General features: G+C 44.5%; 3 protein-coding genes across 6 annotated transcripts; all 3 read right to left on the reverse strand.

Moving 5' to 3' along the window:
* Positions 1–28: 28 nt before the first annotated feature.
* On the reverse strand, positions 29–13197 carry fgfr1b (fibroblast growth factor receptor 1b). The gene is made up of 17 exons (XM_056588852.1): positions 12929–13197; positions 11712–11909; positions 10947–11054; positions 10048–10217; positions 9713–9836; positions 9213–9403; positions 8342–8465; positions 7924–8117; positions 7371–7507; positions 6171–6292; positions 5701–5811; positions 3740–3930; positions 3061–3183; positions 2706–2776; positions 2074–2211; positions 1434–1539; positions 29–1089 (listed from the first exon to the last, which is right to left on the reverse strand). Exons 2-17 carry the CDS (start codon positions 11818–11820, stop codon positions 1012–1014), a joined length of 2097 nt encoding a protein of 698 aa, XP_056444827.1. The 5' UTR covers positions 11821–11909; positions 12929–13197; the 3' UTR covers positions 29–1011.
* A 3833-nt stretch (positions 13198–17030) lies between these two features.
* kctd9b (potassium channel tetramerization domain containing 9b) lies at positions 17031–20901 on the reverse strand. The gene is made up of 12 exons (XM_056588874.1): positions 20736–20901; positions 20438–20559; positions 20301–20344; positions 20090–20186; positions 19950–20008; positions 19678–19806; positions 19398–19465; positions 19088–19183; positions 18734–18883; positions 18388–18493; positions 18121–18254; positions 17031–17582 (listed from the first exon to the last, which is right to left on the reverse strand). The coding sequence occupies exons 1-12, from the start codon at positions 20781–20783 to the stop codon at positions 17466–17468; spliced, it is 1170 nt and encodes a 389-aa protein (XP_056444849.1). The 5' UTR covers positions 20784–20901; the 3' UTR covers positions 17031–17465.
* A 139-nt stretch (positions 20902–21040) lies between these two features.
* marchf5l (membrane-associated ring finger (C3HC4) 5, like) lies at positions 21041–25013 on the reverse strand. 4 transcript variants are annotated; one of them, XM_056588875.1, is made up of 7 exons: positions 24914–25013; positions 24258–24392; positions 23875–24077; positions 23418–23548; positions 23159–23324; positions 22778–22938; positions 21041–22475 (listed from the first exon to the last, which is right to left on the reverse strand). In XM_056588875.1, exons 2-7 carry the CDS (start codon positions 24296–24298, stop codon positions 22299–22301), a joined length of 879 nt encoding a protein of 292 aa, XP_056444850.1. In that variant the 5' UTR covers positions 24299–24392; positions 24914–25013; the 3' UTR covers positions 21041–22298. The 4 variants fall into 4 exon arrangements, with proteins under 4 accessions (XP_056444850.1, XP_056444853.1, XP_056444852.1 ...); XM_056588878.1 differs by having other exon boundaries at positions 24901–24921; XM_056588877.1 differs by lacking the exon at positions 24914–25013 and adding an exon at positions 24803–24894.
* Between the last annotated feature and the right edge of the window lie 110 nt (positions 25014–25123).

Genomic DNA, 25123 nt, shown 5'->3' on the forward strand with positions numbered 1-25123 from the left:
TCACCTGATTTTTTTTTAAGGTTTTATTAATACACTATTACCTACAAAGTATTATCTGTGCAACAGAGCAATGCAAATACTGGTCTCTTGTTCATGAACTTCATTATGTACAAAATGTAATTAGGAGGACAGTATAACCAGCGCTGTGGTTGGAGTGGAATAATCTGGGTTCAAACCCTGTTGTGCGCAACTTCTAAAGCATATCCTTGATCAAGATGCATTGACCGGTCCCCTACCTACTCCCTGTTGACAAGTATCTACATAACAACAAGCTCTGCAACCGGCTTTGGAAAAGAGCATCTGCTAAATGACTTAAAGGTTAATACTGATACTCAGAACAGATATTGATTATGATAAGCAGATAAGCACACCTTCCTATAATAGGTCAGGCAGCACGTGAAGGTCTCTCTCTCTCTCTCTCTCTCTCTCTCTCTCTCTCTCTCTCTCTCTCTCTCTCTCTCTCTCTCTCTCTGCAAATGGGGTTGTGGGAGACTCATAAGCTGTTCTAAAAGGCAATAAGTGATATTGGATTTTTGATAATAAAACAATTATTTTAAAGGTTTGAAAGGTCCCATAAAGGTGTCACAACAGACTGCTTCATGATTGATAAAGGCTAGCAACAATCACTTAAATGCATAAAAGTTCCCAGAAATTCATAGGGTTGAAACAATGTGTTGGGGAAGCAGATGAACAAACATAAGAGGGACTTGGGGTCGTAGGATTTCATTCAGACATAAAAATTGGGGCGCCGGCCCTTTAAAGGTTAGGGAACTACTCCATGGATGCTCCACCAGAACCCGGCTTGGACCAGAAGGTGGAAGGGAGAGGATCCACTCAGAACCAGCTGCTCTATCATCCCCCCCCCCCCCTGACCTCCATCATCACCACTGACTTCTGAAGCAGCTACTAGTTCCTTCACACAACCAGCTACAAGTTCCTCAGCACCACCACTAGAGGGCGTATGGAGCTCTGTGTTCAAGGTGGAGGAAGAGAGGGGAGGATGTGCTGAACTCAAGCCCAGGAGGAGCTGCCGTCATCGGGCATCGCTGGAGAACACTGAACCCCAGGAGCCGACAGATCCAGGTACTCCTTGAGAGACAGAGAACCACAGGTGTTAAGGCAATCCGTTTGAATTCACCATTATTTCACCATTCATTCGATTCACATGCTTGATTAGTGTCATGTGGGACACAATAGACATAGCTTAAAGGGACTATGCGAAGGATTTTTGCTTGCATGAAGCACAAAAAATCGGCAACACATTTGTCAATTTCTGAATCTTACACATAACCCTGCGACCTCTAAATAAACGTATGGGAAAAGTGTTAAATGGTCCGATTTTTGCGTAATTATCTGCTTGAAAAGCTTAACTGTCAAAAGCAGTCGATCAATATTGGAGGAAAAAGACAAAGAGACGGACGCCCTCAAGTCACCTTGTTGGTGATCTGGGACAGTGTGTGGTCCAGGTCCAGAACCAGCTGGTGGAAGGTGGGCCTCTGGGATGGACCAGAGCGCCAGCAGGCTGTCATCAGACCATACCTAGCAACACATAACCCCATTCTATAGTGTGACACAACAACGGCTACTACTCTGACTGCAGTTCAAATACCATGTTAACGTGACCCTGTGGTGCACTGGTTAGAAACAAACATAACTTTAATTTAAGGTTGTGTAGTGTATGTTAGTGTGTGTGTGTGCATACATGTGTGAATATGTGTGTACACACTTGCATGTTTGTGTGGATGTGTGAGGGTCCTGTGTATGTGTACTTGCAACTATGTGTGCACTAGTTTGTGTGTATGTGTGTATGTGTGTGTGTGTGTGTGTGTGTGTGTGTGTGTGTGTGTGTGTGTGCGTGCGTGAGTGAGTGACTGAATGTGTGTGTGTTTGTGTGTGTGTGTGTGCGCGTGCGTGCGTGCGTGTGTCTGTGCGTGTGTGCGCGCGTTGCGTGCGTGCGTGCCCTGCGGGCGGTGCGTGCGTGCGTCGAGCGCGTGCGTGCGTGCGTGCGTGCGTGCGTGCGTGCGTGCGTGCGTGTGTGTGTGTGCGCGTGCGTGTGTGTGTGTGTGCGCTCACAGCTCCGCGGTGCAGGAGGAGGGTCTCTCCATGCGGTGGCCCTCCCTCAGCAGCTTGAAGAGCTCCTCCACGGGGACCCCCGGGTAGGGGGAGCCCCCCAGGGTGAACATCTCCCACAGCAGCACCCCGAAGGACCAGCTGCCAAGCACCCACATCCCCCCAGAATATTACACGGATACTCAGCAGAAAGTATTGATAAATATAATATAAATAATATAATAATATATTAATAATATATAATCACAAAAATAGATTAATCATGACAATATTCACATTCATGTTGAAATATGATTCAACAATTTAATAAAAAAAAAAAAAATGAAGAAATTTATGAGTATGTCAAGAAAATAAGATTATAGATATTCAACAGATAAGAAATAAGAAAATATGATGATGCATATTAATATGTGTGTATATGTGTTGAAGCCATAGACTCACACGTCACCCTGGTGTGTGTTTATACGGTCAAACAGTAACATTGTGTGTGTGTTGAAGACTCACACGTCCTTCTGGTGTGTGTACAGTATATATGGTCCAACAGTAACATTGTGTATGTGTTGAAGACTCACACGTTACTCTGGTGTGTGTATACACGGTCAAACAGTAACATTGTGTGTGTGTTGAAGACTCACACGTCACTCTGGTGTGTGTATACACGGTCAAACAGAGCCTCTGGCGCCATCCACTTCACAGGCAATCGTCCCTGTATAAACACAGCAAAATATTGTAGTGATTATATACACGGTAAAATATAAGTAAAATACAACATAATATACAGTAAAATATAATATACATAGTCAAATAATTGATACAAATATTCTATTCTTATTACTTCAAAGAAACACACAGTGAAGTAATACACAGGGGATGAGTTAGGTAGGTATTAAAGTTAGACCTAAGATATTGGGGTTCGAACCCAGAACCTTTGGGCAGGGGAGTGCTACACCCTGACCACCGGAAGACCCCCGCCCCCATTGCTGAACCTACGTTGGTGGTCTTCTTGTAGTAGTCGATGTGGTGCACGTCTCTAGCCAGGCCGAAGTCAGCGATCTTCATCACCTCGTCCTCTGTGACCAGCACGTTGCGTGCCGCCAGGTCTCTGTGAATACACTGGAGAAGAGGAAGGACTTAGTTTTGCATCATATCGTTCTGTGTTTTTGGTCATACTTATTATGTGCAACAGAGCAATGCAACTACCGATCTCTTGTTCATGAAATTCCTTATATACAAAATGTAACAAGCAGACTATAGCACATTTACATTGAGAGAATTCAGCGGACGCTATTATCCAAAGGGACTTACAATAAGTACATTTGTCAGAAGAAAAATAAACAATATATTGCTGGCGGTACAGTAAAGACATTCATAGCGACAAGTGCTAAGCATTTACAATTGATAGTTTAATAGTTAATAGTACGAGATTATTACTGGTCCTACTTCATATGGCGGAGAAGGGCATCAACACTCTAACAATGTAAACACGCAGGGATTTGAAAGACGCCTTGGACGTTCACCATAAACCTTTTCATTTCTTCAATTGCCCCTACCCTCGACTTCTATTGCTGTGACCGACCCCCGTATCCCATCAGGATCAATAAACCGTTCCCAGGAAATGTTAACAGGAAAACCACTGGGAAGGTCAGGGATCAGGTCAGTCATGGCTCACCTTCTTGGAGGCCAGGTAGGCCATGCCCCGGGCCACCTGGTAGGCCCCGGAGACCAGCTCCGAGACCCCCACCCCGCCCAGGGCCACCTTCCAGGGCCCGCTGCAGTACTCCTGGCCCTCGGGCCGGCGGGAGCGCAGGTAGTCCCGGAGGTTCCCCCGGGACGCGTACTCCACCACCACGTACAGAGGACCTGGACGGTGGGGGAGAGGACACCAACCACGTCAACCCCTCACAGTCTACAGTAGAGTGTACAGAGGACCTGGACGGGGGGGGGAGAGGACACCAACCACGTCAACCCCTCACAGTCTACAGTAGAGTGTACAGAGGACCTGGACGGGGGGGGGAGAGGACACCAACCACGTCAACCCCTCACAGTCAGTGGCGCAAAAAGTGGGTATGCACTATATGCGGCGCATAGGGGCGCCGCACCAGAGGGGGCGCCAAAGCGATGGAATATCGCGATGATCAATAACAGAGGGACGTCACTGATAAGGCGTCCCCCGCGCTCCTTCGCCTCCCTCCCCCTCTCCTCCCCACACGGCGCTCCAGTGGGCGCCGTGTGGGGAAGAAAAAGATAGGAACTTGTTTGTGGTTATTTTGTTTTACTTCAATCTCTATGCAAGTCTTTGTTTTATGTCAATATAACCAGTAAAAAGAGAGTTATAAAGTTGATACTTAATAACTCTGTTAATAATCCAAAAGTTAATAAATTAATAATCCAAAAAAATAAATAAAGATTATTATCGTATCTGAATCGAGACTGAATCGTTCTACACAGTATTGCGATGCATCAAAGAATCGATTATTTTTCCCACCCCTATTGGTTACTGTACTCCAACAGTTCTAACAGAGTCTATTGTTTTGCTTGTAAGCTTTTTGGTGAAGCTAGAGTTGCTGACACACGCCTTGTGGTGGGGTATAATAACTGCCAGTGTCTTTCAAAGATACTGAAGCACCATGAAACAAGTGGTTACCACATAAATGCTTATCTGATGTGGAAAGAATTGGCATCGGGCTTATGCCTAGGTAAAATAGTGAATTGCAGAGAGCCTGTTGACTAGAGTGATCGACTGCATACTTTTCCTTGCGGAAAGAAACCTGCCACTGAGGGGGACAAAATGCAACAGTTAGGACACTCCTAGAAATGGAAATGTTCTGGGTATCCTTGATCTCTTATAGCACGGTATGATGTTACACTGGCAGAGCATCTTCGAAAGGCTGCCTCTAAAAAAACACCGGATATCTGTCCTGGTGCACTCAAAATGAATTTTTTGATTCGATATCAGAGTGTGTTTTAGGTCAACTTTGTGCCCAGATCAAAAGGGGGGGGGGGGGGCCTGCTATGTGTCTGCATACCCCCCAGAAAGTAGGCAGTTGCGCCACTGCTCACAGCCTACACGTGTGTGTGTGTGTGTGTGTGTGTGTGTGTGTGTGTGTGTGTGTGTGTGTGTGTGTGTGTGTGGTGTGTGTGGTGTGTGTGTGTGGTGTGTAGTGTGTGTGTGTGGTGTGTGTGAAGATAAGGGCTGTCATGTGAAGGCTGCACCAGACCAGGCCGGATGATGAATCCTAACAACAGGGCTATCTGTGATCGGCTGGTCTGGTCTGTTGTTTATTGGCCGTTAACGGAGGAATACTACAGTAGAGTGTACAGCGGCTAGAATACAGCGTGGTGATATACAGAGGACCTGGGCGCCAGCGGAAGAGGATACCACCACGTCAACCCATCACAGACCACAGCAGAGTGTCAAATACAGTGCGGCTCTCTGTTGTCTCTGCACAATGACAATTAAGTTGACTCTGAGTCTGAATCTGAATATACAGAGGACCTGGGAGCCAGCAGGAGAGGACACCAGCGGGTCAAGCCATCACCGTCTACAGCAGAGTTTACAGAGAGTGAACCCCTTCACTCCCCCACGAGAGAGAGAGGGGGGGGGGGGGGGGTGTGTGCAGCTACTCTCACCCTCCTGGGTGCAGGCTCCCAGCAAGTTGATGATGTTCTTGTGTCTGCCGATCATCTTCATCATCTCCATCTCGGAGGCCAGGTCACACAGGTCCCTCTCTGTCCCGTCCGCTGAGCATCCACCAGAGACACTCAGAGATTATGTTCATACAGACACACTGTGCTGGTATTATGGTTTAATCGACACACATAGTAATGCCTGAGCGATGCTTTAAGGTGACACACTATACCACCAGGTGTGAGTGTGATGAGATGTGTGCTGAATACAACACCTGCTTGTATAATCTTTCGAGTATAAATAAAGGTTAAATAAAAATGAAATAAAATAGATAAATAATCTGTCACCTTTAAATGAACAGAACAGAGTCAAATAAATAAATAAATAAATAAATAAATAAATTGTAAAAAAACTATGATATATCAATGGATAAATTAATAATCATTGAATACAAAAGGGTAGAAGTAGAGACCTTTGAGCATCTTCACCGCCACCTTGGTGACGCGTGTGGGACGGCTCTTCTCCAGGCCCACCACCTCCGCCAGCACCACCTGCCCAAAACAGCCCTCGCCAAGGCCTTTACCCAGGGTCAGCCTGGTGGAGGAGGAGGGGGAGGAGGAGGAGGAGGGGGAGGAGGAGGAGGGGAGGATAAGAGGAGGAGGGAGGAGGAAGGACTGGGAAGGGAGGCAGGAGGAGGAGAGCGGGGAGGAAGAGGAGGAGGAGGAGGGGGAGGAGGGGAGGGGGAGGGGGGAGGAAGAGGAGGAGGGGGAGGAGGAGGAGGAGGAGGAGGAGGAGGAGGAGGAGAGGGAGGAGGAGGGGGAGGAGGGGGAGGAAGAGGAGGAGGAGGAGGGGGAGGAGGAGGAGGGGTAGGAAGAGGAGGAGGAGGAGGGGGAGGAGGAGGAGGAGGAGGGGGAGGAGGAGGGGGAGGGGGGGGAAGAGAGAGGAAGAGGAGGAGGGGGAGGAGAGGAGGAAGAGGAGGAGGAGGGGGAGGAGACGAGGAGGAGGAGGGGGAGGACGACGAGTTGGGGGAGGACGAGGAGGAGGAGAAGGAATGGGAGGAGGGGGAGGTGGACGAGTTGGGGGAGGAGGAGGAGAAAACAGGTCAGAATCCACAGTAAATAGTTACATATTCATAACCTAAGGAGGATATAGAGAGTGGAAGCTGAGCTGCTTCAGAGTCAGCAACATTGAGTGTTGACACCACTGATCACCACCTACAGACTAGCTTTCTAACGACATGTTACAACACATATCCAACGGACTTCCTGCCCAGAAATTGAAACCAGCAGGGCAGCGGGGGAAAACATTACCCTGGTTTATACCAGACGGATGTTTTGCCAGGGTTTCCATCCAACCCGGGCATCTCATCCGGATGGATGACTCAAAACATGGAGTGGGAGTAGGAAGTGACTTCTCCGCCTCTGCATCTCTCAAAATAGCAGAGGAGGAAGGGACTTTTATTTTCCTAATTACATTTTTTTCCTAAGATGGGTTTCCAACCCGGCACTTGTCAAAATACTGCTTTTACTTTCTATACCTGTTTATGTTTTTTGCCTCACCACTCTGGGAAGTTCCTTGAGAATGGTGGGTCTTTTACTTTGTGCACCTATACTTCCCACCTCTTTCCAGCCTGGTGTCTACACAGTACGGGCAGCCGTGCTGTGGTGCATACCTGTCTCGATGGAGCTCCCAAGCCGAGTCGTAGGAGAACTGGGGCTCCGACCCCTTGTTCAGGTAGGGGAGAGACGGGACGGCCCCGAGAGAGCGATGGGTCAGACCGAGCTGGGAGGAAGTCGAGTCCAGGGACACCTGAAGGCATGGAGACAGAGAGGGGGACGACACACCCACCTGAGCAACCTCGACCTCAACGGACTGTGTGTACTCCTGTATGTACTCCTGTGTGTTGTTTTTAATAAGGTGTGTGACTTTATGTCAAGGTGTGTGTTCATAAATGAAATAAAAAGACAAAAAAGAATAAAAGAATAAAAAAAAAAAAAGGAAAAACATATTTATAAGCTACTAAAAAATGATATATATTAATATATGATTTACATATACACACAATATAACATAATATATACATATATACATAATATAGTAAAATAAATATAGTTTTTTTTTTTTTTAAGTTACTCCTATATAAGATGTGTTGTTTCAGCCAATGGGCTTCCCTCCAGGCTGTGATGCGATGTGTTGTCATTGGTTGCCAGGGGTCCCCTGATTACCTGTTTGGCCAGGTGCAGACTCTTGTCCAAGCCCAGGAACGCCGGGTGAATGTCGGCAACCGCCTTCTTCCTCGGAGCGCAGTACAAGTGGCAGACGGTTGCTATGGCCGCCAGGGTGACGATGGCGAAGAAGGCGGAGCAATAGAGGATGATGTCCAATGAGGACAGGGGAATAGAGGGGGAGGGGGCGGGATCTATGAGGAGGATGAGAACACAGTAATGTCACATACATATAGAAATGTATAGGTGACAGCTATACAGTATTGCGGCGTAAAGCAAGTTTAAATTAGGATGCATGTACAATATACACATTGGTATAATAGAGGAGTATACATTAATACTAATATGGTCACGTCCAGGCAGTGGTCAAAGCAGAGTTGCGTGTCTCTCTCTCTCTGCGTGGCGAGGCGTTACGTACGGGCAGCGACGGCCAGCCAGGCGGAGTGGCTGGCGGCCCCGGCCATGCAGGTGTAGGGCCCCGCGTCGTCCTCACTCACGTTCCTCAGCAACAGCACCTCGGCGTCCCCCACCAGCGAGCCCGTCTGCGGAACGCAACCCCCCCCCCCCAAGCACGAGTCGTCATTGTCTGCAGACGCAGCAGAATAGTTCAAAATGTACTTTTTTTTATGAGGGGCTGGGAGAGTGAATCTGAAAATCTGTCTGATAAAGCACGATTCAAGATGTGATTGCAGATATTATCCGTGTTTACTGTATTGAAGATATCCAGGGGTACGATGCGATACACTTTATAAATTGCTATTCAGAGCGACCAAAAAGTTGATATGATAAAACCTGACTCCAAATATTTACAAGATATGATTTTCTGCATTGCTATTGCCTACTCTGGCAGTAACTAGAGTCACTAGAGTATGTTACTGCATTACTTTAGTCTACTCTAGTGGTAACTAGTACCTAGAGTATGTTACTGCGTTACTATAGTCTACTCTAGTGGTAACTAGTACCTAGAGTATGTTACTGCATTACCATAGTCTACTCTAGCAGTAACTAGTACCTAGAGTATGTTACAGCGTTAGAATAGTCTACTCTAGCGGTAACTAGTATCTAGAGTACGTGACTGCATTACTATAGTCTAGTCTAGCGGTAACTTGGCACTAGAGAATGTTACTGCATTACTTTAGTGTACTCTATTGGTAACTAGTATGTACCTTGAGTATGTTACTGCATTACTATTCTACTCTTGTGGTACCTATTGTCACTAAAGTTTGTTACTGTGTACTATAGTGTACTCTAGCCGTACCCAGAGCCCTTAGAGCACGAGGTTCACACACCTTCAGCACGCGGACATAAGGGATGCCCTCCAGGCCCTCCGTGCTGCCGGTCCCGGCGATGTGTTTGAACCACAGGACGTCTGGGCGGGGGTTCCCGGACACCCTGCAGATAAACCTCACGTCGCTACCGACGACCGCCGTTTGATTGGACGGGAGAACCGCCAATGGCATGGGAAGGATTGCATTTGGCGCTAGGGAAACAATTATTATAGAAGAACGACAAATTATTAACGTGTGAAATAATGAATGCGTGAGCAAGAAAGAATCAACAAATAAATGTATTATAAATATATAATATTAAGGAAATAAAAAATATATTGAATTAAGGAATGATTAAAAGAGAACTGAGACAAATATGAACAAATAAATAAGAAAATAAAAGTTTGAAAAGAAATGAAAGCACAAACATAGGGTGGATGAGGAAAGAACTTGTGTGTGTGTGTGTGTGTGCGTGTGAGTGCCTGTGTGCGAGTGCACGTGTGCGATGGTGAAGTTCTTACCGATTACGTCCAGCACGTAGGTGTGGTTCAGACTGCCGTACTCGTTCTTCACCACACAGGTGTAGCTGCCTCCGTCGGACGGACCCACAGACTCCAGGGTCAGCGACCACGACTCCTCCAACACCTGAGAGGTTCACGGGAGAGGAGCGAGCATGAGAAGGCTGCTGGTTTGAATCCCCCTTTCACTCTGGATGTTTAAACGTCAGTGTCTTCACTGAATTGAATCTGTGACAATTTCATGTGTGCACCAGCTGCTCTTCATGGTTTTTTAAAAACATATGTGTAGAAAATGCATGTGAACCGAAATAAAAAGCATTTGCTTCGTATAGTCTCACCTTAAACCCTGCAGCTCTTTGGTCTCGAGCCAGGTCCTGCCCATCCCGGTACCAGTGCATTGTGGGTCTGGGGTTCCCCGTGGCCCGACACCTGAACCGGGCGGTGCCGTCGGCAGGGACGGTGCTGTGGCGCTTCTGCATCTTCCTGAGCCACTGGGGCGCCCCGGCTACTGCAGTGGGGGGGGGGGAACCGGGGGGGGGGGGGCTCTGTGTTTACAACATGCAACCTCCAGTCCAGGACAATCCACTCTGAACCCCTATTCCCTTCAACGGAGTCACCACAATGAAGAGTGACAATATGTAAAATATGAAGCTATTTAAATAGAAAGTATAATAATAATAATAATAATAATAAATTCAATTTATATAGCGCCTTTCAAGGTACCCAAGGTCGCTTAACAAGAGGTGTACACAGGGGGGGGGGGCAGGTTAAAGGCCATAGGCCTCTGAGAAGAGGTGTGCCTTCAGGAGCTTTTTGAATGACTCCACTGAAGTGGCACAGCGGATGTGGAGGGGGAGCAGATTCCACAGAGTGGGGGCAGAGGCGCAGAAGGCCCTGTCCCCAAAGGTCTTGAGTCTGGTGCGGGGGGTTTCCAGCTGGTCCTTAGCAGAGGACCTGAGGGACCGCAGGGGGGTGTAGGGATGGAGGAGGTCAGAGAGGTAACGGGGGGCCAGAGCATGCAGGGACTTGTAGGTGAGTAGGAGGATTTTAAACTTGATCCGGGACTTAACAGGTAACCAGTGGAGTTGCATCAGGATGGGGGTGATGTGCTGCCAGGGCTTAGTGCCAGTTAAATATACAAAACATTTGTTATATTTCGTTATTTTTTGTAGTGGTTCAAGGTTTGGAAATTAGGCGATTTTCTTTTATGAATTAGTCACTATAAATCTCATCTTACGTGCAGTATTTTCAATGCTGGTTGATATCTCATTGGATGGCATGGATTCCTCTGAGGAAGACTCATCTATGTCTTCATCCTTATCTTCAGATGATGTCACACTGTCAGCTAAAAGACAAAGATAGGGACTCACACACACACACCTAGAAAATGTCTTTGTGTTTTTGAGTGTGTGCGTGTGTGTGTGTGTGTGTGTGTGAGTGTGTGTGTGTGTATGTGTGTGTGTGTGTGTGTGTGTGTGTGTGTGTGTGTGTGTGTGTGTGTGTGTGTGTGTGTGTGTGTGTGTGTGTGTGTGTGTGTGTGTGTGAAAAGAATACCTTTATATGTATATAATATACATTCAGAACGCTGAAAATACAAAAAAAACCGACCAATCAGATCGCTCTAAATAAATTGTTTTTTTTTACCAGTGAGATCGCTCGAAAAAGGGAGTTTCCAGACAATTAAAATGAGTGCAAATCCCGTGTCACTGACAAATGTCACTCTAATGTTCTTACCAGTTCAGACCTCAGACTTTACTAGAGGTACCGCCAATCAGGCACAAGGGCCCAACCACAGACCAACACACACATTACATGTTACTTTTAGGCCTTTTGCAGGCGCCTTTCTGCAAACAGACTAAACAATTGAGGCTGAAAACAGTTGGTGTGAAAACACACACACACACACACACACACACACACACACACACACACACACACACACACACACACACACACACACACACACACACACACACACACACACACACACACACACACTTACTTGCTTCTTCTTCAGGGGAGACTGGCCTGGATTTAATCCCGGAGGAGAGGAGCATGAGGAGGACTAGCAGTAACCATGGCAACGGCAGACGGGAACAGAGGAGAGACATTCTGGAACGCCAGGACTATTCTTCTGGGACCACGTCTCTAGTACATCTCGGGTCACTCCAGCACTGCCACACTTTACCTCAGCTGTGATCTATTTATGAACAGAGAATAGATTTTTGATTCCTAGAATCCGATTTCTATTGAAACAACAACTAGAGGAAATTAGAGGAGGGCTTGCACCTCAACATTTGTTTTGTTTTTGATACGTATTTGACACACACACATGCACTTGCACTTGCACGCACACACGCACCACACGCGCACACACACACACACACACACACACACACACACACACACACACACACACACACACACACACACACACACACACACACACACACACACACACACACACACACACACACACACACACACACACCAATGTGCAAAAGTATTATCCAAGAGGAAAATGTATTATTCTACAAAGTAAATGACCAAACAGGTTCACACTTTGAAAGTAGTTGGGCCAATTAAGGCTAGTTCTCATTTTCTTATAATCTGTATATTCCAGACAGTATAGTCCAGCCCTTAAAAGTATACTGCCACCGTCACCTACACTCCAGATTCTGCAGCAGGTTGGAGAACCTCTCTAACACATAACGGTAATTTGGGGCTTTGGCTGAGGTTGAGGCGTCCAGGAATGTGCGTGTTGCAAGACACTATTTTCGAGGAATACAAGCACTCTATGCAAACCAAGGGTAGCTGGAGGAAAGCTATCTGCGCCACTGTGAACAGATGTAGATAAGCTCTATGGGCCAGCCAGTTCTAAACAGAAAGTATGACTGAAGTCGAGGCTATGTCCGAGGAGGAGGAGAGGGGGAGATCAGATAAATAAACAAATGAATAAGCACGACTCGGGTGACTTGTTATTGGTGTTATCCGAGTGCATCACGAAGCGAAGAAGAACAAGCACATGTTAGAAAGGCAAAGACTCCGATAAGAGCAAATAAAGAAGTTAATAATAATATGGTAAAACTTGAGATTTACCTGTGGTTCTAAAAATTAAAAGTAGGCTATGTTCGACGAGGTAGGCTATACCTAAATGCAAAAGCGGGTAGGGCCACCAAACACACAACTGCAAAATATTAAGGTGACGCAAATCCTTACCGTGACAACGTGTGATAAAAGCAATGCAGGTCAAACCTTGATCAAAACACCTTAATCGATGGATCGCTGGCAGAAGTTACATGGAAGAAGAAGTTAGCCACGATCCAATCACAACTTTTCAATAATACCGAATCGGGCGCATCTGCGTGACTTTACGAATACAAACTTTACTAATATCTCAGAAATTTTAAATTTAAAGTGGAAACAATAAAATGTTAGCGCTAAATCGTGGTTGTACTGAAATGTTCACTAGGACACATTGTCTCTCAGTAAGCCTATAATTTCGAGCGCTGGTCCTCAGTGGCACGCCCTGATGGGAGTTCCCTCCTCCAAGCTGCCCACTCCCCTCATGAATATGATCACCCTGCTTATTCTATTAAGTTATCGATCAGGTGATGTAAGCGATGTAGGTGGGTCGTGGGTGTTGGCTTATAGGGTAATAAGAAAGACATGGATGTAACTAAAGACAATCACGACAACTGTCTTCTTATCCCCCCTGCAGAATCACAGAATACTATTCTCATTAGGCCTAATAGGTCTTGCATCCGCAGAAACCTATGACATACACACAGCTGTAGGCATACCTGTAAGCATTTTACACACAAACACACACACACACACACACACACACACACACACAAACACACACACACACACACACACACACACACACACACACACACACACACACACACACACACACACACACACACACACACACACACACACACACACACACACACACACACACACCTTCAGTTCATGTCTTGCTGGCCTTCTCAACGAGAAAGAGAGAAGAGGAAGAAGAAGAAGAAGAAGAAGAAGAAGAAGAAGAAGAAGAAGAAGAAGAAGAAGAAGAAGAAGAAGAAGAAGAAGAGAGATGATGAAGAAGAAGAAGAGAGATGATGATGAAGAAGAAGAGAGATGAAGAAGAAGAAGAAGAAGAAGAAGAAGAAGAAGAAGAAGAAGAAGAAGAAGAAGAAGAAGAAGAAGAAGAAGAAGAAGAAGAAGAAGAAGAAGAAGAAGAAGAAGAAGAAGAAGAAGAAGAAGAAGAAGAAGAAGAGAGCAGGAGAGAGAAGTGACAACGTGAAGAAGACAGCAGAAGAAAACCGCTTTCAGCTCAAAACCACATCTGAGAACAAGTCATCCAGGGTTCTAAACTGGTGCCTTTACACCAGATGCTGCAGGACCCGGCAAGCCAAAACCACAACTACCCCAGACCCAGCCCAGGACTAACCACACAGCCGGTCCAGTCCGGACCCACCCAAACACACAAATCAGAGCTCTGGGTGGACGAGGCAGAGCCTGGCCTACATACACCAGACCCGTAAAGGCTGCCATCACGCTCTGCCAAAGTAAACCTGGAGAAGAGCCTCAGTTACAAGTAGTCCTGTGTGTGTTATGATTCATTAATCCTATTAGGAATGATTTATTATTAGGAAACATTATTATTATTAACATGAACAATATTATTAAAACATGAACACCGTTAGTGAATGATTACTGGACCAAAAGTAAGCTATTAAGTAATTAAGTAACATTACAGTATAATTTTTTATATTATTAATAATATTATCCAAAGTTGGACTTGCACATTTTTTCATTGACCATTGACAATCAAGTACATTGGTGCCTTTATGCACAGCTCTGGTCAACTAGGCAAAATGTTTTTGTTGTTTGAACTGGTTTTAAACACATTCTGTCAGTCTGCTGGTTAGGAGAGAGTAGGGAGAGGGAGGAGTGAGGGACGTGTTTATTTCTTTTATTTTTTTTCACATTTCAGACTGAAGCTTGAAATAGCAAGTCTTGCATATTGACAGATGGCCAATCTTGCAGCTGAGGGATGGATGTGGTTCTAACCAATTACATTTAAATGAAAGCCTATCCCTTAAAGGTGCAGAGTGTAGGATCTAGTGCAATCTAGCGCAGAGGTTGCAGAATGCAGGAGAATAGAAGAATAGCAGGTATAGGTAAGCATTACTAAATGTTGTCATCATATAAGACGGCATTGAGTAGTCAAGTGCCAAGTGATGAGGTTCTTTGATGGATTTATAAATAGTTTTTGTTCAATGAGTTTGTAAATCCGCTCATAGCCTACAAGTAAGACGTTGTTCATGTGATGTGATGATGATTATAGATTTTCATGAATGATTATATTTTGCACCAAAACCATCTGTATACAAGTTTCTAGGACCATGCTGTTTTATCCACGCCCCCTCCCCGACACTCCTGGTCGGTCAGGGTCGTAGAACACGCTGGAAGCACTCCTGGGCCATGGAAGTGCAAGGTGTCATTTTCACAAAATATGCAGCTACAGGGAGCTTGACACTAATGACAGAATATAAAATGGAAGCTTTCTGTATAGCTATGGGTATCTACTGTATCTGTGTAGCTATTTGGAAAGCTACGGGTAGTTACCCATGCCACTTTTGCCGCAGTGAAAATATATTGAGAGCATGGGCAGTGCGTGTAAAAGTGTACGTGTGTCTAAATGTGTGTACGTGTGTGTGCATGCTTTTCTTTCCCTCGGGTCAAACCTTCTTGTGATCCGAGTAGCCTACATGTTTATGTGAGATAATATCTAGTCCTAAATAATTTTACCGCATATACGTAAACTTTTTCTCTGACCCATTCTTGATCTCTTTCTCTCTCTCTCACTCACACAAAGAATGAGGAGTTTTAGACCATGACACCGGAATGTGGAGTTGAACTGGGAGCAGCTTTATTTGGCAAGAAAAAGAATGTCCCTCATTCAGCCCGGAAACCACAGCATGAACTGGCATGCGCACACAGACACACACAGACACACACACACACACACACACACACACACACACACACACACACACACACACACACACACACACACACACACACACACACACACACACACACACACACACACACACACACACACACAAAAAATAAACATACAAAAAACGAATAGGTACATTACCGAGTTGCAAAGACACACCAAGTGTCATAACATGTCCTATGTGTTTAGGTCGATTTTTGCATCTGTATTTGTAACCCATACCCATTTGTCACATTCAAGGTTTCTACCAGAATGCCTATATCGATTTGTGGAAACTAAAAGCATAAAACTCTTCGGGGTCACTTACAGATAAAAAGGACAGGTTTTAAGTTTCTAACTCTGCAGTTCCCATATCGTCCAGTAAGTGGCACACCTGTTATGATGTACACTTTACTTCCCTCATCGGTTGCATTTCATCGTCATCATTGCAGCGGCGCAGCCAGTCATCGTATAGGCCTATGTATTAGAGCTTTGAGCTTGAGTAAATCATCGCTTTTGAGGATGGAACCATAAACCTCAGTCATCGCTCGCCTCGAACTACCAACGACATCTAAACCATAAATTAAGCTGTTACCCCTCAACCCTCAACCCTGTCAACAGCAGCTCTGAACTCAGTAATCAACTGAGACTATCCCAAACAGAAGCCTATCATATGGGAAACAACAGAGAACACTGGTCTGGGACATGAGCAGCAGAGCCGTGTTGAACGTTTGGATGTCATTTTAAGAACATTGATATGTTCTCTCTTTAAATGACGGTCTGACCGTTGCCTACTAAAGGATTCGGAGACGAGAATTAGACTTTAAGAACTCTCCCAATCAGAACCAGGCATCTGGGTTAAATCCATAATTGCCCCAACCTTGCTTATGTACTTTTTTTTTGCCTTATACAAAATAACTTAATTCAAAACATTCTATGAATGAAGTTCAATGATTTAGTCAAAAGCTACTGGTTTGACAATTTCAATTTACCCATTTACCATATTGTTTGACTGTGACACCAACATTTCTAATCACTTGCTTTACTTTCTTGGTGGTAAAATGACCTTCTCACACAAACATAACATAAGATATATACATTTTTAGTGTATCTAGAATTTTAACAATAAAATGTTTTTATCATCATGTTGCTTACTGCTAACCACTTATTACTACTATTAGGTCAATAGTTCACTTTTAATTCATTCCAAACAAACCTCTTTTCATACATGCTGTTTTAGGCCTTTACTGATCTCAGTCTAGTGTACTTGTTCCTTTGGACTACATTTGTGTTCAAAAGGTGATCAATAACAATGTCTACAGAAAATGAGAAAATGATTTACCTTGGTCCAATTATTTATTTCAGGACTTTTTTTTGTTGTGAACAAAATGTAAAAAACATAAATCATAAACACATATTGAAACAATGTTTACTAGTTTGTATTCACAATGCAAATGTGTAATGCCAGTTAAACATTGGCAAAAATATATAGGTTACATTCCACTTCCTCTTCCTTACATTCAGCCCTTAAACTACAATAGTCTCAAAAGTTTCAAATCCAGTGTGACCGAATATTGTGACATTTAAACAGATCAGCCGATCTATCTTGGTGGACGGACAAACCCAATGATGTTACATAGGTTACATTTCGGAATGGATGTTTAATGGCTAATCAAACCTCACAGCTGGGGATGAAACAAGGGCAATTTCAACTGGCATTGCTCCCCAAGGGGACTCCCAAGTTCAGCGCACACTCTGGGACATGTGCAGGGGGGTAAGCATTTCCTCGAAGATGGCTCCCTTCACGTTGGAGCCTCTCAGGTTGGCCTCCTGAAGGTCACAACCCGACAGGTCACAGTTCTGTGGGAAATAAAATATTAGAATATTAAAAAAGGCTTCTCTTGTTGTGCTAGGAGGTCTCCGTGCACTATTGGCAGGCACAGATCTAAATGTTCCCTATTTTAAGCAAACAAAGAGATTTGGTACACGGTTACAGGAAATTAGATGGCGTATCACAAAGAGGATGAACACATTTGAACACACAGCGACTACAAAGTGCTGAACGGTAACAGGCCAAAACAGAAAGGCAAAAATCAAATACATGCAGGAAAAAGTATACTAGCTTGGTGTTTGTGTGAGGTCCGCGTGGTTCTGGTGGTAGAGCGGGTTAGCTTAACTGTATGGTTGCTAGTTTGAGTTTGATGCTCCTAGCTGAATGTCGAGGGGTCAATGAGCAAGACACATACCCCTAACTTCTCCCGACAAGATGGATGTCGCCTTGCATGGTTGATTCCGCCGTTGTGAATTTGTGTATTTTAGATAAAAACCTCTGCTAAGTGCCATAAATGTAAATGTGTGTGTGGGTGGGGGGGGGTAGGGTTCATAGTGTGTTCTATACCTCCAGGTCCGTGCCCGCTAGGGTAGCCCCCCTCAGGTTGCAGTTCTTCAGCTTGGCGTTCTTCAGCGTGGCGACCCTGAGGTTGATCCCCGTCATCTGGCTCCCCTCCATGTCCACACCTTTTAGATTAGCCCCTGGGATAATCACACACTCACTTACCTACTTTTTGAAAACAAAGTACTCGGTGTGTGTGACTGTGTGTGTGACTGTGTGTGTGTGTGCGCGTGTGTGTGTTTTTTGAGAGTGTGAGATAGTGTGTGTCATCACCTTCTAGGTTGGCTTTGATTCCAGCCGGGTCTTCAAAATTGCATCCTCTCAGCGACGCCCCCTCTGCATTCGAGCACAGCATCTTCACTCCCTGGAGGTTCGCCCCCTGGTGGAGAGCGCTTGGAATTACAACAACTAGACTAGAAATAATGAGAGCTTGGGAGGAGGGGAAGCTGATGTCCCATTTATCCACCATACTGTAAAGTAATTAATGAGCTTCTAAACCTAATGAACTACTCCAGGAATTGTCGGGATAGTCTGTTTGTGGGTGCGTAAAATATACACTGAATGTGAACTATTATAAACTGGAGTTCCAGTATTATGTACTGGAAGGTTCCCAACCCACATCGAGAGAGGCGGATGAGAGGTCTGCCCGGTCCAGGTTAGCCCCACTGAGGTTAGCGTGCGCCAGATTAGCTCCGCTCAGGTTAGCCATCTTGAAGTTGATGTAGCGTAGGTCTAGACGAGAAAGATCTGCACCGCTGAAATTCAGACCCTAAAAGCAGAAAATAAAACATTTGGACTAGAATGAAGTGGTAAGCACGAGTAGCGTGTACAACGTGAGCTATATCAGAGACATAGGCTTTTTGACCACACACAATAGTGTGTGTGTGTGTGTGTGTGTGTGTGTGTGTGTGTGTGTGTGTGTGTGTGTGTGTGTGTGTGTGTGTGTGTGTGTGTGTGTGTGTGTGTGTCTAACCTGACAGCGCAGCTCAGACTTTGTTGTGGTGGCTAATAGAAACCTTATGAACTCCTTCCGGGTCAAAGGTGAGTGGTCCTGGGGCGGCTGGGAAGCCTGTGGAGCAGAGAGAGAGAGAGAGAGAGAGACGATGTTATGAACCTACGCTAGCATGGAACCCAACTGGCTATACATTGAGCCAAGTTTAACAACGCATTGTTTTATGCACTATAAATGCTTTAACACATGGTTTAATACACTGTGAATACCTTAACATATGGTATTATACACTATGAATACCTTAACACATGGTAGTATACACTGTGAATACCTTAATTTGGGTCTCTAACTGTACGGCCACCTGTTCGATTCCAAAGAAACGAGCCTCCTCCAAAACACCTAAAGAGGGAGTAAAGTATTGAGATAAGATCTTATTTATGTTAATGGTTGGTTTATGTTAAGTATGTGTGTGTGTTGGTTTATGTTAAGTGTGTGTGTGTGTGTGTGTGTGTGTGTGTGTGTGTGTGTGTGTGTGTGTGTGTGTGTGTGTGTGTGTGTGTGTGTGTGTGTGTGTGTGTGTGTGTGTGTGTGTGTGTGTGTTTTTAATATACCCAGTGGGTTGATGGCTTCGTTAAGGATGAGTTGTCCATGTCTCAAATAATTTAAAATGGGTTCAAAATATTCCGGACTGCGGTCTATTAGATACGCCCCTTGGCAATCCTGCTTGTTCATCCAAACACCTAAATAAATGAAGAAAGGGAGAGAAGTTGCATACCAATATAAAATATATAATCATCCATGGTAAAAAATTACATTGAAAGCAACTCATTATTTACAATTTAGCAGACACTATTTTCCCTCCCCCAATTATAAATGGCATCACCTTTGTCTCTGAACATGTGGGCCAACATGCTGTCGGGGTCTTTGTTGACCAATGTACTCCTGGGAAAGAGGAAATGCGTTACCGTTGTTCAACGCAAAATCGAAATACATAATTAACAGTCCTTTGATTGGATGCGATACCTTGTCGTGGTGAAGCACCGACCACCCACATTCAGCGTCAGCCAATCCGTGTGCGGCTGACATTTTTCAGGATCGCAAAGATCTTGCCCACCGTTTTCTACATTAAAAACAAAGACACGTTGAACTTTTTCCTACACCTGATGGCAACTGATCGATAAAGTCTTCCGAGTGTTTCATTATGCAAAAAACTACGTAAACCAAATTCACTCACCCACTAAACAGTCTCCATCCGACATGTAAAGCACATCATCATCTCTGGAGGGACAGTACATTAAACAGCATATTATTTTAAATACCGTGGCGAGACATCAAAAGGGAGATACGGAGATGTGTTCGTTTATATCGTACCTAATTAAGGCAATATCGTCTATCAGCCCACCACTCCCGTTGTAAACGCCGGATGCTCTTATTCCCAGTTTCGTACTTGCCACAGACAACAAGTCCTCCAGAGACCCGCAGACGGCCACCACCTTGCAGAAGAGAAACAGCGCTCAGTGGCAGACATGACGCGCTCCAAAGCGGAACGGACAGGTAGCGGCACGCAGTGCCTAGTATGTTGAGGTTGTTTACTCAGGGGATTTGAATGGGCTTGAGTGATGAACAAAGAACCTGCAAATACATTCGCCTTTGTCCTCCCCCAGCTTACCTTTCCGTTCGACGACGTCCCTCTTATGAAGATAGTGACTCTTTTCATTGCAGATTAAAACGTTAAAATAGTGCCATTTCAAATCGGTTGTTTAGTTGGCCTCTCAATGTCTGTCATCGTTTTCCTTTTCCTGCAACCAGGGGACGCCGTAAAGAGCGTCACTGTGATGAGCCAATCAGCGAGACGACAGGGCGGGACTAAAGAACAGAAGTTGCTCTTCGGGTTTACTTTTCGCTGGCATGCTCATCTATTGCAATTTACACCAATGCCCATGATGACACATGCAGTAAGAATATCGCGCGTCATGTTTGCGAGAGCTTTATTCAAATAAATCCCTAGCTCATGGAAAGTGAAACTGCACAACTGTGGCATGAAACTACCTCCTAATTTAAATTTAAAAAGTGGCAGCAGCCAGCCAGACACAATCTTTCTAAAGGATATGATATTATAGCACCGTTTAAAATTATTTATATATTAGAAAATAACATTCATTTTGGATTAAGAAATAGTTTTAGATTCATCAGAAACATCATAGTGCAATACCATTGTCAATAAAACCACAACAGTGAAGACTAAATATATATGTACTTAGTAAGAAAATACATTTTTGATTTGCTTTTAAAATATTTCCCTGTGAAACACAAAATACTTACAACACAATCAATCGCCAAGGATTAGTGTTTACCACATCCACATTGCAGTACACAGCCTCATTTTGTTTATAAAATGGGTTCATAAAATATTTCAAGTTTAATAGTCAATATTGAGCACATAGTATTTTATACCATGTGTTTCGAGTTTATAATTCTTCAAATAAAATTGCACTATGATGTTGATTATTCATCAATACTACCCATATTTAGGTAGTTATTGTATTTCTAATTATAATCAATGATGGCATCATGGGTCAGCTCCTGAAAACAAACAGAGCTCAGCCCCTTTTCTAACAGTCTTATAAATTAAAAGATCAACATTCACCAACGTCAAACATGGGCCCCTATTTAACCAATAGGTGTCATGTCCATTACAATCTCTTTCAAAATCGACCCAATAGAGACATCACAAGTGGGCATGTCCACCCAGATGCATAATAGGTCAGCCTACCAACTGGTACCTTGTGATAAAATAGAGACCCTTTCATGAGGTTTCTTCACACCTGGACACCCAGCCCTACCCCCTTAGATCTCTTCCCCTATCGAAGAAATACACATAAACTATACAAGATATCGGTTGCATCCTAGGGCGCTAAATGCTGTTATATCCTTACCGATCAAACCTCACCAAATGAAGACCAGTGCCAAAATGTTGCCCTGACGTTGCCTTTGAATGTTGGCCAAGATTATTATGGCTAACCCTGAAGGATCACCTTCCTCATCATCGTCATCATCTATAAAACTTCATCTTAGAGAAGGTTAAGACATCCTGCTCTTTTCATGAAAAACAAGACACCAGGTGTACATTTAATATGAGGTTATATATCTTCTGTCACTGCGAGTTCTTAACATTTTCTTCAAATGTTGTCCGTGTCCATACTTCCACCCTATGAACTCTTGAACCATTCACTCATTCATTGCCACTGTCCTCTGCGTCCTCCTCTCCTCCCTCGTTATCTCCGTCTCTCTCTGGCTCTCCGTTGCTCTCCGGATAGTTCAGGATTTGGCGGTTGGTCTGAATCAGGAACTGCTGCTGCTTGAAGTACATCTTTAGCGCTCCCTTGATCAACACAAACGCTATTCCTCCCTAGGGAGGAAAGGAACAGAAGAAGAGGTGGTTTGTAATGAGTGAAATGTAATGCTGCAGTACTTATTCAGACTAAGCCCAATGGGATTTTTAAAGTTAAAAAAAGCACACAAAAACGAATGCAAATCTACCCAAGTACACACTGACACGTTTGAAAATACAAATAATTCATCCCAAGCTGGCTTACAAAATCCTTTGGTTCTCTTAAAATGGACTTGATGTACCACACCGTGGTTTTACATGTGGTTTAGGCAGCGTTGAACTGTCACCACGCTTACCCCAGATAAATAATATTCACTCACCAAAATGGTGCGCTGCAGACTTGAGGGAATTCTTTGGAAGAACAAGCGTCCCGCGAGGCTGGCGATAGAGGGGTAGACCAGAGCCCCACAGAGGGTCCTAGAGACTGACAGGTGTTCCCGGTTAAAGTTCCTGTCGAGGAGAAGGCGATGCATCTGGCGACCTGGAATAAAATAAATAAAAAAAGAAAAAAACATACTTCAATTCAAAGTGACTCAAGGAGGGGTTATACTATGGCCTTTGGGGGTCAAACCCAGAAACTTTCAGTTGGGAGTCAAACTCCCTGACCCATTGCCCTCCCCCATCGGAGTAGATTAGAATGAGGCGTGTCGCGCGTGTGTCAAGTAAGAAAGAGGTATTAATGATTATTATGTGTTGTTTACCTCTTAGCTGTTGACCAGAGTATCGGTGCCAAAGAGTCAGTAGGTATTCCTCCCAGCGGATCATCTTTCCCAGTACCAGCATGACAGGGATGGTGGGAAGGCCCATTAACAAAAACACAGGGTCCGCTCTCTCCATCAAAAACAGACCCTTCTTATGGCCCACAACCTTCACGTCAAAATAGGAAGACATAACAAACATTACAAACTAATAACACAGCTTCAGTCTGTTGGTCATTGTTGAGTTGGGAGCTCTGTGTACCTGCATGACTGTCACAGCCCCGTAGGTGACAGCCGACCAGTACACGGTCCCGACTACCACCCCCATTGCAGCGAATGGACTGACCCGGGAGATAGCCTTGTCTACATGCTCGAGGGAATAGACCAACGGTCCTGGGGAGGGAGGGGAAGGGACCGTAAACATTGAGTCATGCTGTCACAACAAATAGCTTCATCAAAAAGTTTTATAACCAACCTCTGCTTACGAGTTCATAAAAGGTACAAACAAAATTACATAAAGAAAAATATAAGTAAAGAAATAAAAAATGATTGACAGCATCTACAGAAACATGTGGATCTGTCTTCCCATTGTAATGCTATTCTGGTCAACAATAACAAAAAATGTAAAAGCAAAGCTGTGCATCTCTGCATAATTTATTAAGACGAATGAATACAAAATCACTACCAAATACTGATTTGAATCAAATGGGTCCACTCACCCATTTTGGGGAATACAATGCGGTATTCTGTACCACATTGTGGGCAGTTCACTGGTCCCCCGTTATTCCCCTTCTGCTTCTCATCCAGCCACCGTTGCAAGCAAGACTGATGGATCCATTTTGTGCAGCCTTTACACCTGCATGGGTTAACCCACTCTGCATGTAGATCTTCTCGCTCAGAAGCAAAACAGACCCAGCAGTGTCTAGAGAGAGAGAGAGAGAGAGAGAGAGAGAGAGAGAGAGAGAGAGAGAGAGAGAGAGAGAGAGAGAGAGAGAGAGAGAGAGAGATTTAAAACCAACAAAAAAACGAACACAATTACCAGCTCTTTGATAACTATAGAGGTTTTTGAAACTGAATAAACTGCATTAGTGAAGGAACTTACTTTTCAGGTACTTCTTCCACCACTGCTGCTGCACAGGCCATTATCTCAGTAGTCTCCCCGACTTGATTTCAGTCAAATGGCAGAACAAGCTCGGGAGTAGACAGCGGTGCCCAACTTGACAAATATCATCACAACCTGTCAAACAGAAACCAAAACACAAAGTCGAACACATAACTAGAAGGATCAGTAAAAACATGAATCACCAACCACAGCCTACTCAAGAATCGTTTTCTTGCTTTGTTTTTACATTAACTTTATAGTTAATTAGAAGTCATAATAAACCACTTCATAGTAAATTAAGTCATAATACATCACATAACAAGTCGTAACAAAAACGTCACAGTTAATCATGTCATAATAGTTACAGCACGTCCAATCGTTAAGTAACAGCTAGCATTAGCACATCAATCCAATGAAGGATAGCTACCTAAACTAGCACTAGCACGTCTATCCAATGAAGGTTAGCTCCCTCAGCTAGCAGGTGAACATGCATGTTAAAGACCCACAACAGCTGATCTACGGCTGTCAGGTACACACCGACTAACCGGCTGATCACCGAGCCAAACACGACCGTAAACGTCTTCTAATGCTGCGTATCTGGATGGCGTAATATCGACATTTGTATTGATATTGACAAACGTACTAGGCGTACTTACTGGAGTTCAGTGTGTATATCCGTAGACTCTCGACTCTGATTGGACACAGGGCAGAGTTTCATTTTCCTCTAAGCCTACGCGTCCCACCGCTTCGAAGGTCCCCACGCCTTCCACTCTGGATTGGATGGTTCAGGTCAGAGCTATTTGGAGAGACTTCCTCTCTAAATGGCTCTGGTTTGGGTGTATTCAAATGCCATGGTTCATAAATAA

Source organism: Gadus chalcogrammus, chromosome 4 (genome assembly GCF_026213295.1).
Source record: "Gadus chalcogrammus isolate NIFS_2021 chromosome 4, NIFS_Gcha_1.0, whole genome shotgun sequence".
Taxonomy (NCBI): Eukaryota; Metazoa; Chordata; class Actinopteri; order Gadiformes; family Gadidae; genus Gadus; species Gadus chalcogrammus.

Bases quoted from the DNA above. Each gene is read 5' to 3' on its own strand.
- kctd9b (XM_056588874.1), bottom strand. From the start codon at position 20,783: ATGAAAAGAGTCACTATCTTCATAAGAGGGACGTCGTCGAACGGAAAG. The intron at 19,466-19,677 runs GTATATTAAAAA...CTCCCTCTTTAG, and splicing joins CGAAGCCATCAACCCACTGG to GTGTTTTGGAGGAGGCTCGT. The intron at 18,884-19,087 runs GTTAGACACACA...TTCTGCTTTTAG, and splicing joins AGTCTGAGCTGCGCTGTCAG to GGTCTGAATTTCAGCGGTGC.
- fgfr1b (XM_056588852.1), bottom strand. From the start codon at position 11,820: ATGTCTCTCCTCTGTTCCCGTCTGCCGTTGCCATGGTTACTGCTAGTC. The intron at 6,293-7,370 runs GTATGCACCACA...CTCCTCCACCAG, and splicing joins TGGGAGCTCCATCGAGACAG to GCTGACCCTGGGTAAAGGCC. The intron at 1,540-2,073 runs GTGAGCGCACAC...ATGTGTTGCTAG, and splicing joins TCCTCCTGCACCGCGGAGCT to GTATGGTCTGATGACAGCCT.
- marchf5l (XM_056588875.1), bottom strand. From the start codon at position 24,298: ATGGCCTGTGCAGCAGCAGTGGTGGAAGAAGTACCTGAAAA. The intron at 23,325-23,417 runs GTACACAGAGCT...TTTGACGTGAAG, and splicing joins GGGCTGTGACAGTCATGCAG to GTTGTGGGCCATAAGAAGGG. The intron at 22,939-23,158 runs GTAAACAACACA...ATTTTATTCCAG, and splicing joins CTCTGGTCAACAGCTAAGAG to GTCGCCAGATGCATCGCCTT.